At 34.2% G+C, this 16,887-nt stretch overlaps 1 protein-coding gene across 1 annotated transcript in view; it reads left to right on the top strand.

The window, feature by feature from the left end:
- ADAMTS3 (ADAM metallopeptidase with thrombospondin type 1 motif 3) overlaps positions 1-16,887 on the top strand; it is a 288,029-nt gene that overhangs the window by 259,399 nt on the left and 11,743 nt on the right. Inside the window, exons 15-19 of the mRNA XM_005555100.5 lie at positions 581-704; positions 4,034-4,114; positions 5,885-6,048; positions 11,559-11,724; positions 14,527-14,659. Of these exons, the coding sequence (XP_005555157.3) occupies positions 581-704; positions 4,034-4,114; positions 5,885-6,048; positions 11,559-11,724; positions 14,527-14,659 (668 nt within the window). The remainder of the gene's footprint in view (positions 1-580; positions 705-4,033; positions 4,115-5,884; positions 6,049-11,558; positions 11,725-14,526; positions 14,660-16,887) is intronic.

Consider the following 16,887-nt stretch of genomic DNA (forward strand, 5'->3'; position numbering starts at 1 on the left):
AAACACTAACCTTCCATTGGTTTAAATATGGGTTTAGATATTGACCTCTGAACCCACTTTCCATGAACATACAACCTCTCTGGCTTTGTTGTAACTCGTCTGCTCTCCTGAAACGCTTTTCCATTCTGTGCTTCTTTGGCCCCTGTGAAAGTCTTCACCACTCTTGTGAAGTTTTATCTCACATCCTAACCATCTTTTAAAGATTACACTAATATACAACTCACTATATTATCCATCATCATAAATGTGAGAGCAGCAAGGGAAAAGCACTTACTGTTTTTTTGTCTCCTCAGCATCAGCTACATCTGTGCTCATTATATGTGTGTTTGATGACTATGACAATTTAAAATGGTGTAAATATTTCATTGGACTAGAGGAAATATATTCTTTATTACTTAGGGTACAAGTCATTTGATTTTCCACTATTAAAAAAAAAACTGAGGTATTAAAAATCATGACTACACTGGCAGTTCGCTGTAAATTGACTGACTGTGGGCCATGAAGGGTTCATCATTCTCTGGGATGTTGACCAGTACTGGGCACTTTAAAATTAGCCACATTTGACATCTTCTCTCTCCAGAAAGTGGGCTGTGATAAAGAAATTGGTTCTAATAAGGTTGAGGATAAGTGTGGTGTCTGTGGAGGAGATAATTCCCACTGTCGAACCGTGAAGGGGACATTTACCAGAACTCCCAGGAAGCTTGGTAAGATGAGGTCTCTCATGAATTTACTATGCTTCTCTGTGATTTGTACTTTTTGAGGCTTCTTCTTTCAGAAATGCAGCATTTTCTCTATAAACATAACCAAAATTTAGCTGCTGATTTATTGTTATTCAGATTACCTTTTAAGGAACTTAAAAAAAAAAAAAAACCACTTTGAATGAATTCATACTCCCTAGTGTCAATGATGAAAAAAATACATACTAAATTTAGAAAAGAAACAAATAAAATCAGTATCGGTTATACTAACTAGCCAAAATATGTGTTTTATTTTGCATTTTTAATAAAATGCAGATTGAATTATTAGAATTGATGTTTATTTTGAATTCCTGTTGCACATAAATTATTGATCAGGAGTTTAAAAATTACAAAACTTTAGATACAACTTTTAAAGTATCACATTAGTTATACTTATTTAAAAAGTGAACAGTTTTATCCTGTTTATAAATCTAGGAATCTTGGATCTGTATTTCACATAATTTTTAAAAATTTACTTTAAACAAAATTGAGGTACAACCAAAAACTAACCTGAGATGTAATTGCTCATCTCTGTAAATGTTTATGCTTGTTACATAGTCAATAACTTGGACTTAGACATACACTGAAGGTTCAAAGGCAGAACAAAAAGCTGTCATCATACATCAAATAATAGGCAATATTATCCATAGTTTAATAATATTCATTGGAATTTTCATAAAAGATTTGTATACCAATATTTATTACTGAATAATTTCTTGAGTTCGTATCAGATATTCAGTTCTTCAATAAGGATTTATTGGGCAAATGTTTCTGGGATTTCAGCACTTAAAGATAAATTTGATGTGGTGTTTGCTTAAGAAGATTTTCATGTCTTCCAAAGAGCTGCTGGTATCTTATAAAATCATGAAAGTAAAACAAAAACAAAGAAATACGGTTTACATTAAGTATATTGTCATCAGGGTGATTTTTCCTTTTATAAAAAAGTCTTCATCCAAATGAAATAATTCTCTTAGTTTCTTTTTTTTACTCCCATTATACCCCAGCTACCTAACTCAATTACTAGGAGACTATATTCTAATGTTTTTCTTGTTACTGATGTCTTTGCTATTCCTGTGTGATAAATTACTTTGTTTTGTACTTTGAAAATTGTTAAAAAGCAAATATTGCTGTTTCTGATTGATTGCATTATTTTAGTAAAGCGAAGAGAAATATAATTACATACATGTATTATGTTTCAGTGGAGTCAAATGTAATTTTCTTCATCTTGCTGTGAAATAATGTACTGTGCTTTCTTTATTCGAGTTACATTTTATTCTTTTCTTTTGGATGTAAAATAATTCATTTTGTTTTATTTCCACAGTGAATTAATGTAAAGAAAAGGTTTTTCCATGTTCATTCATTCTATATTATGTATAATATAAGGTATTGGTACTGTTTTTCAGATAGCTCAAACATTATGCTAAACTTGCAAATCAAGGCCAAAAGAACATTAGAAAATTTTCATCTGTCATACCAATTCAAACCATTCAAAGATAATCTAACATCCATATCTTTGCACTAATATTGTCATCATAGTGATTTAATAGACTAATTAACCTTTTCCAACAGGAAAACATTTAAGCAAGAGATGCCATAAAGAATTGAAGTTGCTGGAAAATGAAATCTGCAAGTATTCAACTTCAAATCATCTACTTAGCCTTACTTTCATGCTTAGTCTTACTTTCATTGACTATTAACAGTTTATTGGCATTGTCTATTACAAATGCATTGTGACTTCAACACATAAACTTACAGAACATATTTTATATCTTGCCTAACAAAATATATGACTTATGAGATAGTCAATGAAACAACAAGACTTTGATAAACATGAACCCACCACTAATTAAAGACATTCTATTTAAGGGAAGACAAGAGGCGCTTTCACTTTACCCAAAGGAGCTCGTAATATTTCTCTTGCTGAAACAAGAGAAGCTAAAAACGTACTGGGTAAGTTGTAGCAAACTGCAGAAAGATGGGCATCCATAAATGGCATCAAGCTGTTTTGCTCTACTTGGCACCTTAAGCATGTTCCTTCTAGCCACTGTGTACTCAGACAAACATGGTACATTTCATGTGTTAGACTATACCCCAGGCTAAAGTGCTCAACACCCTGATCCCAAAAGGACCACTTTATTTAGTTAGGACACTAATAAATATTGTGAAAAAGTTAGGTAAATCTATTCATAGTATATATTATTGTACATATACAAATGGCAAAAACACTTTTTTTTCTTATTTCATCAATAATTGTGGATTGATAACTGCATTTCTGTTAATACTCTCCGTAGAATATGTACTGGATGTTTCATAATGTATTGAAAGTGTAGGTTACATAATCATCTTATATTCATTTATTTATATGATAATGAAATGTATAACATCTGTTCTAATTGACCCGACTATTGTCAGGTCATAATATTTATGATTTATGGGCATAATAGTAATTCTAAATGACTGTAAGATAATTTTTAGGACATGTGATAATATCAACATAGTATGTGATATATGACGTTTCCAGTAATAGGAATGGTATATGATTGTAAAACCCAAAGCAACCAATTAAGCATATTGATTTTCTTATTTCTGGCTTAGGAGGTTTTGAGGTTAGGGTGCATATAAAGGCAATGCGTAACATAATTTGCACACATTTTCCAACTAAGTGGTTTAAAATCCACGTTGTCAATTTGGTTAAAATAGTCCCATCATAAAACTTGTCTAAAGCTTTAAAATTAATGCTGATCACAAGAAAAATGAAAGCACTGATTTTTCTGTTGTAACTCCTTTATAATAAAGAAGGCTTTAAATATGAAAATATTTTAATAATTAGAAGTTTAGCTATCTATACTTCCCTCTTAGACTTTTAAAATAACATGTAGGCAGATAACATATCCCAAAAAGTTCACCACTTAAGTGAACTTTCATTAAAAGTTGACTCCACTTGAAAAGGATGGTTTAGAAAACTAGAATCACACAGAGGGACACAGGAAAGTATAGTATTTGCCTGAATTGTTGTTGACATCATTTGAAGGTCAATACAAGATAAGTGACTAATACATTGGTAACAAGATTAACTTTTTTCCCTCTTTAATAAAAAAAAAAAAGTTTCCTCTAATTTCATGTTGGATGTCACAAAAGCTACCAATGCTTTGAAGTTAATTTCTGAAACTGCTTCTTTAAATTTATGGATGCCCTCTTCTGCATGCAGAAGCAGTAAGAATGTAGTGCTCAACTAACCATGGTTATTGCTTTTGTTTTCTTCTTTGCTTCCTACAATATTTACTACACATGCAAAGGGTACCTTAAGATGTTTGATATACCCCCTGGGGCTAGACATGTGTTAATCCAAGAAGACGAGGCTTCTCCTCATATTCTTGGTAAGTGTTTCTGTCTGCTGGCTCTGCTTCAACATGCACTGAAACATTGAAATGTCAAAGAAATCATAAATATAGATATGTGTATATGTACATATGTATATGTACATATATGTGCATACACATATGTAAGAATCAAAATAATACATAAATGCATTAATTGAATGTTATGTAGGTTTTTTTGGTCATTTCTCCTAACTATGCTTACTTTAAAATAAAAAATAAAAACAAAAAGAGCTTTAATTTTTTATGGAAACTGGGGTTGGTTCCTAATTATATGAGGGAAAAAATCATTTGACAAGCTTATGTTTCTTATACACTTTTTGCTCTGTAATAGGGGATAAGAAAATAAATATGTTAATAAAATCAACTAAATTAAGGAATATCAGAAAAATTCATCATACTTATGTTGACAAATAAGTTCTGATATTTTGATTGATCCAATACTGTATATTGTCTTATTTTTATTGTATTTTACATTCTTTGAAAAGCAACCACAGGTGAATTTTAGTAATCTAATCTTAAATTATTCTAATATCTGACATGTGTCAGGTTTTTGACTGGCACATGCAGATCCATTTGCCACAGAGAGCTGATTATAATTTCCACAAGGAGATTTTTTTTTTCTTTTGTGAGAAGATTACATGGAAATGTCACTTTAAAGAGGTATAAATTTAAATTGTATAGACAAGTGTAAACATAACTTTCCTATTCCTTGGCCTATAAGAACACTAAGATAATTTCCGAAACTAAGACATCACATATCAACTCCATGAGAATTTACAGCAAATCATTTTATTTCAGTTGTGACTTTAAAAAATGAATTGTTTTATGGTGTTTCATAGAATTTTTAAACATATTTAAATTATGTTCACTACTAAATGTAATAATAGTCTAGAAGTCAGCTATAGTTCTTTCTCCAGTATTTAAAATTCCTTGTTTTTCATCCTAGAATTCATATTAATGTCCTTGGAAAAAATAGACCAGTTTAAAGCCTGAGAGGAATAGATACATTTAATTAAAATTACTCATGTTTTCTACACATTTTCAATAATGGTAGTAACATGAAATTTTGCTTTCTAATATAACATTATATTCTGATAAACAAATCTAAAATTTAAAATCCTAGTCATTATTTTTTACTCATTAAGCCAGCATTTTATTTCATTTAATAATATGTAATAAATGTATACTACGTTAAGAATTCCATTAGCAGTAAGCAGCTTTTCCTAACTATATGAGTAGGTGATATGGCTCTGAAATTTTACAATCATGAGAACTAAATTGTTGGCCTGAAAAATTACTTCAACTATGTTGGATGACTATAAATATTTTGACCAACTTTTTAAAAAATGCAATAAATAAACCATTATGTTATATGCTATCCTAGCATAAATTGTTTCTATTAATTATTGAAAAAGTAGCTGTCGTTTTCAAAATATTCCCAGTTTTGTAAGGAAATATATAGGATAAATGATTTAGAAACTATTAACCTCTTTGACGATGTTTTCAAATAGGAATATTTGCAAACATTATTTTTGCCTATTTAACCGTCTTGCCATATTTTTGACTAGTTAGGAATGCTTCGTGAGAGTTTTGAATGCCTAATCAAGACAATGGGAATAATATCAGAACTAACACCCATTTTGATTGCTTGCTACTAATAAAGAAATATGGTCATTGATTTGTAGAAAGGATATATGTGCTGTGAATCTTCAGCACTTAATATGATAAAATAAAATGTATACTGGTTACTCATTTTTCTTCCTTTAGCTATTAAGAACCAGGCTACAGGACATTATATTTTAAATGGCAAAGGGGAGGAAGCCAAGTCGCGGACCTTCATAGATCTTGGTGTGGAGTGGGATTATAACATTGAAGATGACGTTGAAAGTCTTCACACTGATGGACCTTTACATGATCCTGTTATTGTTTTGGTATGTGGCATTACGGGCTCATGGTATAGTTGGTTCAGCTTATTTTATAATTAATCTATCTGAAAACACTTTTAACTTGAACATTAAATGTACTTTGAACATTGAAAAATGAGTTGCCTTTTAAAATAATTCCATTTATCTTCCCCCCATTCTTTGTGCAATATTTTTCATGTAATTTATTGTGTATATATATTATAAACTGAATAATGCAGCATTCTGATTTTTGACTTAAATAATCAGTTATCTTTTAAAGACAACACTAAAAGTAGATTTTTGTATTTACCCACATATTTACCATTTCGTATGCTTTTCATTCTAGTTTGTAAATCTAACGTTCCATCTAGTATCATTTACCTTCAGTATAAAGATCTTCCTTTAGCATTTCTTGTCGTGTGGGTGTATCGGCAAGTAATTCTCTCAGCTTTCAATGATCTGAAAATATATTTATTTTCACCCTCATTTTTGAAGGCTATCTTTACTAGATATAGAATCTGAGGCTGCTAGTTTTTTGGTTTTTTTGTTTCCTTTTTTCCCTTCTTTCAGCACTGTGTTTTTATGATCTTCTAGCGAGTTCCAAGGGTTTGGGGGCTGAGCAAAGAAAAAGATATGGCCACAAGGTGGCAGTAGCACACACACACTTTGAGCGCGGCCTCAGCCGGTTTGCAAGTGGGGCCACCACCCAGAGGACAGAAGGGCAAGGGAACTTCTGAGGAATAGGGGAATCTGAGGTGGTGTATGTGCCTAGGTGGTGTCATTCAGCAGCACAGCAGAGTGTCTGTGGGTCAGAGGGCTCCAAGGGAGGCAGCAGCGTGAGGTCCTTATAGCCGGAAGGTCTTATTCATATCTAGCAGACGTTGGATGCAGTTTCCTATAGCTGTGCAAAGCAGGCAGTCCCCAAATGGCTAAAACTCCCTCATTTGGGCAACATTAAAAACAACTGGATGTATGAAAGTTTGTGTTTGGCAGCAGAGGGCTTTTGAGCTAACAGATCTCAGCCTGAGCCTGCTGTGAAGAAATAACCTAGGGGCCAATATACAGGAGCCCTCTTTTACTCATTTATACAACATTTGCCTTCTAGAATCCATCATTTATGAAGAGAAGCCTCATTTATATCGCTGCACTGTGTGTAATATGTTAGTTTTCTCTTGCTGCCTTTTAAGATTTTCCTCTTCATCTTTTTGTTTTGTCTTGTTGGTTTAGCAGTTTGACTGTGACAGTTTACGGTGTTCTTTGTATGTCTTACGCTTGGGGTTCAGTGAGAATCTTGGCTTTGTAGGTTGATGTTTTTGACAAAATTTGGGTAAATTTCCCATGATGTCTTCTCCTTAATTGTTTTTCCCAAACCCTCACCCCCACCCCATCTTCCTCTTCTTTACTCCTAGGACTCATTTGAATCTGTTGAAATTGTTCCACAAGTCTCAGGCTCTGTTCATCCTTTTATAATATTTTTTAAAATACATTTTTCAGATTGGATTATTCCTTTTGAGCTCTAAGTCACTGTTTCTCTTATGTGATCTCCAGTCTGTCCTTGAGCCTATCCAGTAAATTTTTCATATCAGATAGTGTACTTTTCTTTTCTAGAATTTCCATTTGGTTCTTTTTGTTGTAATATCCATTTTTCGGCTGAATTTTTCATAATGTTCACTCATTACATCTAAGTTACACTTTAAGTTCTGGGTCTTCACGTTGTCTATTTTTGTTTTATGAATCACATTTCCTGCTTCTTTTTTTCTTGTACACTTGACATTTTGGAAGATAAATTGTAAGGTGTCTGGTTTTGTTCTGGCAGGCAGTTAAGTTATTGTCAGATCATCCTGATCCTTTAAGGCCTGGTTTTATTCTTCCTTGCAGCTAGTCTCTTTTAGTGTTGTCCTTCTTCCCATGGTGCGGACTTTCTTGGTGCCAGGCTCAGCCCTGCCTGGTTTTTGAATCTCTGTCCCTCTCCCAGCACCCCCCTCACCGTGGACTGCCTGGTGTCTTGACCATACACAGACCAACCCTCAGTCATGGACCCATGGAGATTTTTAGGTGATCTCTCTAAGCAGGCCCCTCTTCTTTAGTGCCCTGCTCTGAAGGTTCCAAACTCTAATCTATTTCCTCTGCTCAGTCAGACGGCTGGACTGGGCTTGGGCTCCTCCTCCCTGTGTCAGGGTCCAGAACCTGGCCCTTTTCAGGAATAAGACCCGGCTTGTTTCTCTTCTTACAAGGATTGGTGTCCTTTGTCATGTTATCCATTGCCAAAAAGAAAAAAAGTTTCTGCAAATATTTTGCCCAGTTGTACAGCTTTTAATACCAGGAAGACAACTCCATTACTCCCTCATGGGTGAAAGCAGAAGACAGCTACTTGATTTGAAATGTATTGTTAGTTTCTGTTTTATACAGAATTTTTGTTTATTGGATTTCCTATAAAATATTATACTAAAGTCAAATTGCTCCACTCAATTTTTAGTCTTTTTTCCTCTGAAAAGTGGTTCCCTTTTGAAATATCTGTTCGAAGCTTTTGCCCATTGTTAAAGTTGTTATATTTTCTTTTTGTTGAGTTGCGAGAGCTCTGTGTATATTCAAGTCCTCTGTGAAATACATGATTTGCAAATGTTTTCTTCCAGTCCATATGTTGTCTTTTCGTTCTTTTAGCAGTTTCTTTCATGGAGCAAAAATATTTTAGCTTTACCGAAGTCCAATTTATTAATGTTTTGTTTTGTGGATCAAGATTTTGGTGTTATGAAATTTTTTTGTGTCTAATCCAGCATCAAAACATTTTCTCCTACATTTTTTTGGTAACTGTCTTAGAGTTACACGTTTTACATTTAGGTATATGAATCACTTTGGGTTAATTTTGTATGAAGTATTAGGTCCTTATTTTTGCATATGGATGTCTATATTAGTTGTCTATTGTTATAAAACAAATTACCCTCAAACTTAATGGCTAAACACAAACATACTTACAGTTTCTGTGCAGCATGTATCTGGACACCACTTAATTGACTAGTTCTGGCACAGAGCATCTGATGAGTCTGCTGTCAACTGTGGCTAGAGTCATCTCAGAGCTTGACTGAGGGTTACTCTGCTTCCAAGCTTAGTCACATGGTTGCTTAAAGGCCTCAGATGACTGTTACCCAGCTTTTCCATGTGGCGGGTAGCAGTCCATGATTCCTTGCCACCTAAGCCTCTCCATAGGATGCGTATACATCCTCACAATATGACCCTGACTTCCACTACAGCAAGTGACTCAAGTGAGACAGAACATGGGACAGTGAAACCAAGACGGAATTCTCGGTCCTTTTTTACCTAATCTTAAACATATTTCTTAACCCACCACAATGTCTAGTTATTTTAGCACTATTTGTTAAAAGACTGTTCTTTCTCTATTAAAATGCCTTTTCAATTATGTCAAAAATTAATTGTACACATTTATGTGGGTCTATTCTAGGCTCTCATTCTGTTCCATAATAAAATATATATTAAAGTTTTATTTAGATTATGTTAAATATGAGTGATTAGAGGCCAGAAGCTCTGTTTCGCACTAATATAATTACATTGTATTATTTTCTAACAACATGAGTATCTGGCTTTAGAGACCTGATGCTTAACCATCATGATAGATGCTTCAAGACCTGCCCACTGATTATAATCTGACCACAGCAAGTGGTGTGGGCTAAAGGTACAACAGGGAGATTTGTAGCTAGGAGACGAGGGTGTGGACAAGCAATGTTCTGTCATTATGACATTGCTTTTCCATTCTGAGTTCTGTCACATGGTGGCGAGGCTGTCTGGGGCAAAGAGAATTAGATATCTGGCTAGAGTGTAAGGGTTGTTCGAATGGTGCTTGATTTTTTAATGCTGCTTTAAACACAAAGACAGAAAAAAGAGAATAAAAGTCAGATAACCAGATCCTCAACCCCCACTGGTTTTAGTATCACCTCATTTCTCAAACAAAATGTAGTTGTAAAAATGTAGTTTGGAATACCAATGAATTGCACTTTTCTCCCTTTGCATAATTAGTAAAATCCTATGAAAGCTACATGAAAATCAATTAATTTTTTAAAAGACAAATTTGCCCTGAACAAAATTAAAAGGCAAGAGACAAACTGAGAAAATATTTGCAACTCTTATTACAAAAAGGAATTTGTATCTTTAGTGCACAGATTATTTAGGAGAGAAAAAATATGTGTACAGTTCCAATAAAAACCAGGACAGTCATGCAATGTGCAGTATTCAAAATATAAGTGGGTAATAATTTAGGAAAATTAAACTTTATTAGTTATCAAATAAATAACAACTAAAATCATGATATTTTTCCCATCCAATTAATGAAGATGAAAATTATGTAACATGTAGTGTCAAATGGCCACTTTCATACACTCTTATTATTAAAGTAACAACTGTTCTAACTGTTCTGGAGGACCATTCACCAGTCTATCAGAAGAACTAGGACTCTAAAGTGTTTGTTGCCTTTAGTCTACTAAGAAAAGCCAGAAATCCCCAGAAAGTTGGGAAAATTTCTAATCAATACAAATATTCAAGAGTTACCACACACTATTAACAATAATACATAACACTTTTAGGATTACAGACTATGCTGACATTTAAAAGTATATTTTCTTTTTTTTAACTTTTTTTGTACAAGTGCAATTTAGCTACATCGATATATTGCATTGTGGTGAAGTCAGGGCCTTCAGTGCATCCATCACTGGAGCAATGCACATTATACCCACCAAGCAAGTTCCCATCATTCAATCCCCTTCCATTTCCCCTGACCCCTCTGAGTCTCCAATGACCATCATTCCACACTCCAAAAGCATGTTTTCAAATAATATTTACTATCTTGAGAAATGTGCATGAAATAAACAAGGCCAGAAAAGTGTATATGTCTGTACACACACACACACACACACACACACACAAACACAATGCAAATGTCTTGAGGGACTATCACAGTAGTGAAAGTGACTGGTTTTCTCTAGTTCGGTAGAATTATGATTTTTCATTTTCTTTATATTTTTCCATAATGTATATATTTTCTGGAGGGAACATTACTATCTTTATCATCAGAACAAAACGTAACAAAACAATTTTCTTTGAAGACAATTTTAAAATGCATTAAAATTTTTAAATTTTAAATTTTAAATTTAAATTTTAAAATTGTAATCCTTTAATTTTAATTTTAATTCATTACATTTAAAATTTAAAATCCTTTAAAAAGGAGATGGTTTAATTTAAGGAAACCTACAGTGAATCTTATAAAGTTATTATGTTTATAATACAAACTCTTACCCTTCAGTGTATGTATTGTTTTAATACTTTTATGTTAAAAGTGTTATAGATATTTCATCTTCTTCTTAAACAGGGCATATGTGCACTGTAGTTGACAGAAATAAAACATTATAATTTTTGAAACTATTTGAAAGTTGTCAGTTTTAGTAAGAGCAATATTCTGAAATATTTGTAATTTGACACTCAAAATGTAAAACCCTCACGTGATTTACATATTGATTTCATGTGTATGTTAGATTATACCTCAAGAAAACGATACCCGCTCTAGCCTGACATATAAGTACATCATCCATGAAGACTCAGTACCTATGATCAACAGCAACAATGTCATCCAGGAAGAATTCGATACTTTTGAGTGGGCTTTGAAGAGCTGGTCTCAGTGTTCCAAACCCTGTGGTGGAGGTAACAATTGAACACATTTATTTTATCAAAATGTAATGCATATAAAAACCAATCTTGCTTCTACCTTTATGGCTGTCTCTAATCGAGGCCACAATCTGAGAAACACCAAACATAACCATCAAAACATCAATACAAAACATTTTTACTGAAAGAATCATCAAATAACAGGATTCCTTTCATAACAGTGACAGACTGTAAAATCTTCTTGCCCTTTTCTCTCAGGTCCTTTGTCTTGCATTTACTGTAGGGGTCCTCTTAATCACTTTATGCTTCCCAAACTCCAGAACTCTCCCAAATTCATTGTACTCTGCTCCTCACCTTTCTTCTTCCCTACTTTTACTTTCTATATCTCTCTGCATTTCTACCAGAGTTAATAATAAAAGGGCTATTGGTTGCTTGACTGTGTAACTGACTATGCTATGTATTTGAAACCAGATGCTATTCTAAATGCTTTATATATCAATGCATGAATACTCACAATGGCCCTATGCAGTTGGTACTATTGTTATCTCTGTTAAAGTGGTAGCAAAACTGAAGGACACACAAGATAATTTCCCAGAGCCCATAGGATTCAAACCCAGATAACCTGGCTTCTGAACACATGCTCTCACTCACTGCACTGTGCTACCTCCGTTCCCTTTCCAGAGTCCATTAAGCTGGACTTAATGTTTCTCCATTTCTCCCATCATCCATTCCTCTAGTTCTAAACAAGTGCTCCATTACCAATTATCCCCCATGGGCAGGAGAAGGCAAGAGGCTGTTACAAAAATGTCAGCAAATAGTTGAGAACAAAATTTGTATTAGGCAGTGCTTGTGTAAATTATTTATTTTATAATTTTAAGTTCAAGGCTGTATTTCTAAAGTGTTTTCTTGAGGGAGGCATACAATAGTTAATTATTTTAAATGACATCGCTTTATCCATTACAAGATGCCCATTTAATTTTGACCCTCCCTTCTGCTGTACTCTCAACATTTACTTGGTCACATTATTTGTTAGATATACCTTCTTCATATCTCCCACATCTATTCCTTCTTCACCAGACTCCAGTCACCACTTTGGGAGGGACGATTATTGCAATAGCCTTTTAACTAGTCAACTAATATTGATGTTCTTCTCTGCCTTAATTTACAGGGTAATTTTTCTTGAATGAATGCATGAATGAATGGTAAAATTATATTATTTCCCAGATTAAAATCCTTCAGTCTTCTAATATGTTGCCCTGAAGACACAACATCACTTTATGCAGCATTCTTTCTAAAAGTGAATTGCTTGAATCTCATCATTAGAACACAATTAAACAGACCCAAATTGTGGGACATTTGATAAAACAAATGGTTTTTAAATTTCAAAAATAGTAAATGTCATAAGAGAAAAACAAGTTCAGTAATTATTTCTGATTGATGGAGGCTACAGACATAACAGTTAAATGCAACATATGATCCTTGACTGGAAAAGGATTGCCATAAATAGCATGATAGGGACAATTGAACATTTTGGAATAGGTCTGTATGTTAGATAATAGCATCATGTCTATGTTAAATGTGCTCATTTTAAGAATGATATTATAGTTATATAAGAGAATGTACTTCTGAAATTTGTGCTTAAATATTTAGGAGTGACGGATCAGGATATCCTCAACTTTCAAATGGTTCGGCAAAATTATATGTATATTTACACACATATGCATTTATAAAGAAATACAGCAAATGTGGTGACATAGTCACAAAAGATCAATCTAATGCAAGGTATACAAATATTTGTTGTTTTGGCCGGGCGCGTTGGCTCACGCCTGTAATCCCAGCACTTTGGGAGGCCGAGGCGGGCGGATCACGAGATCAGGAGATCGAGACCATCCTGGCTAACACGGTGAAACCCTGTCTCTACTAAAAAATACAAAAAAACTAGCCGGGCGAGATGGCGGGCGCCTGTAGTCCCAGCTACTCGGGAGGCTGAGGCAGGAGAATGGCGTAAACCCGCGAGGCGGAGCTTGCAGTGAGCTGAGATCCGGCCACTGCACTCCAGCCCGGGCGACAGAGCCAGACTCCGTCTCAAAAAAAAAAAAAAAAAAAAAAATTGTTTTTTCTTACAACTTTTGGATAGGTTTGATTTTTTTCAAATATATATACATAATTACAAATATAAAAGTTGATGTTTGAGAGACCCTCAGTAACTCCCTATAACCTTCACGATAATGTCCAAAAACTTGTAAGACACTGAAGGCTTTCAAGATCTGATCCTTCCCTACCTCCTGTCCTCTTCAACATGATACTTCAGCCTTCTGAAGAAACCACAGTTTTTCATATGTTATTTCCTTTGCTTGGAGAATAATTCTGCTTCATTTCCATTACCCCATGCTATTTGAACTTCAGTATTCTGCTGAAGGAAAGTACTGATCCTCCAAGCTTTCCCCTCCGCTCCTCCAAGTTACAGAGCTCTTCCCTCTCTGTTCCTTTAGTGCCCTCTACTGTAAGTTACTTACATAGTTTTCTAAAAGCCTATGTTACTAGATACTGTCACAGTGGTTTTCATATCTATCTCTCACACTAGACTGTATATTTAGAGTCTAGTTCTTTAACAAGCATGCAGTTGCAATATTTATCAAATGTATTCTCTGAAAAGGTAAAAGTTTTTGTTTATTTAATGTTCTTTGGGACCTTCAGCACCTATTGAAGTGCCAAATTGTATGCACTCAATATATATTTAGTGAATGGATGAATAAATGTATGAATGAGTGAGTGAATAATCAAGTAACTAAGCATGAATAAGTGATTAAATCCAAAGAAATTTATTTCCTTTTCCAGGTTTCCAGTACACTAAATATGGATGCCGTAGGAAAAGTGATAATAAAATGGTCCATCGCAGCTTCTGTGAGGCCAACAAAAAGCCGAAACCTATTAGACGAATGTGCAATATTCAAGAGTGTACACATCCGCTGTAAGCATTTATTTTAACTATCGTATCTGTAGGTCAAAATCAGGACTTCACTGCCTTTAGCTCTTTTTGGTTTTGATTTTATTTTCGGTCAAAGCTCTATGGTTTAAATAGTCAAGTCACTTCACAGGAATTATATAAAGCTGCAGTTCTGTGCCTTTCACCACATTCTTGTTCCTCAAAAACAACCACTTTCAACTGTTATATTTATTTTGATATTTGGTAATTACTTGTTCCCTTCTGTCTAAGTCGAATGTTTTTCCTTCTACTCCTTGACTTTTTTGGGAGGTAGGTTAGACATTATACATTGAATTTTCACTGTGAAATGTGAAGATTGTGTTATTTTATGACCACTCTGCAAATGCACACCCAGAGGCCACACTTTCTCCTTCCCTGCTACTCCCATTGCTAACCTAACATACCTTTTACTGATCGCAATATTCAGGGTTTATATTAACATGTATCTCTCTTAATACCTGAGTCACATAGCATGCACATTATTATGGTTTCTTTCTTGTAATGTTTCTTCCGGAATAAGTGCATATTTTGATTTTATGTATTTGATCTTCTACTACTTTTCTGTAATTAATTCCCAAACTCTCTTTCTCAGTATCAATCCCCTCAAAATACTAAACATCCAAGTATCCTGTCACTGTAATCTCCATAGAAACAGAAGCATCTTAGAGAACAGAGTTCTCTGTGTTCCAGCTCCAGCTTGGACTTTTTACCAGCTTTCATGCTAGGGTTTCCTTTCATCATTCTCCTTGGAATTCCTACTACCTTTCTCTTCTGTGGGATTTCCTGTTATTCCAAACTATATATCATCCCTAAGACTCAAAAATATTGTTCTATTATTATCTACACTCAAGTGTTGCTGTTGAAAAGTTGGTTGCCATTCTGATTCTCAGTTCTTTCTCTATGACCTGTTTTGGTCTCTATGTCTTTCAGAGTTTGTAGGACCGTCATTTTATTCCTAGTGTCCTGAAATCCCAGTGATGAAATTGACTTGGTGCTCATTTTTACTCATCATTGTGCTGTGTACTTGTAGAGATTTTTGATTGAAAAATAAAAAATGTATGTTTTTATGGGGTACAGTGTAATGTTTTGATGGATGCATATATTGTGGAATGATTAAATTCAGCTAATTAACCAATCTATCACATCACATACTTATCATTTTTCATGGTGCACACATTTAAAATCTGCTCTCCTAGCAATTTTGAAATATCCATTTCATAATTATTGACCATAGACATTATGCTGTTCAGTAGATCTCAAAAACATATTTCTTCTAACTGAAACTTTGTACCCCTTGACCAACATCTCTCCATTCACCCTCACCCAAGCCCCTAATCACCACCATTCTAGTCTCAACTTCTATGAGTTCCACTTTTATAAATTCCACATATGGAATCTAGAAAATAAGTGAAGGTCACATGGTATTTGTCTTTCTGTGTCCGATTCATTTCACTTAGCATAACTTCCTCCAGTTTCATCTATATTGTGGCAAATGACACAAACTTTTAAAAATATAAAATGGATATCTTTCATCTCTGGAAGATTTTCTCGTATTTGTTTTAATTCTCCTGTGTTCTTCAGTGTTCTTTCTTTCTGGGACATTTGTAGCTTGGATTTTCTCTCCTATTGTTCATTGTTGCACTTGCTGAGCCTTTCATTTTTGCTCTCATATCATCAATATTCAAGAGCTCTAGGTATTTCTTTTTCAAGGCATTTGATTTTTATTTCACAGATGCAATATATTCTTTTATCTCTTCTGGAGTATCAAGGATTCATTCCCTGTTTCTAAATAATTTATTCTGAGTTCTTTTCTTCCATTTCTCCACACCCACTCCACCTCCATCATTTACGTTAGAGGATTTCCATGTGGTAATCCTGGGACGTTCATACGTGTATAAAAATGCAGGGTTTAGAATGCTGATTAGAAGTTTGCCTTACATTCGTAGCTGGTGGGCTCAACTATAGGGTGATGTGACTCAGCCATTTTATTAAAAGGCCCTCAATTAATTGTATATTGAGGGCTTTTCTTATAAAATAGATTCCGTAGAGCAGAATCAATCTCTTCCCAGGGACTGTAAGCCAGTTTAAGTGCTGTTCTGGAAATGTTATGTGTATAGGTGTCTAAAGCGATCTCACCACATCACAGATGGATTTTTACATAATCTTCTGTTTTTACTATGGTTTCGTTCTCTCTTGATCGTGCCTATTGTATC

The sequence above is a fragment of the Macaca fascicularis genome, chromosome 5 (genome assembly GCF_037993035.2).
Source record: "Macaca fascicularis isolate 582-1 chromosome 5, T2T-MFA8v1.1".
NCBI classification, from domain to species: Eukaryota; Metazoa; Chordata; class Mammalia; order Primates; family Cercopithecidae; genus Macaca; species Macaca fascicularis.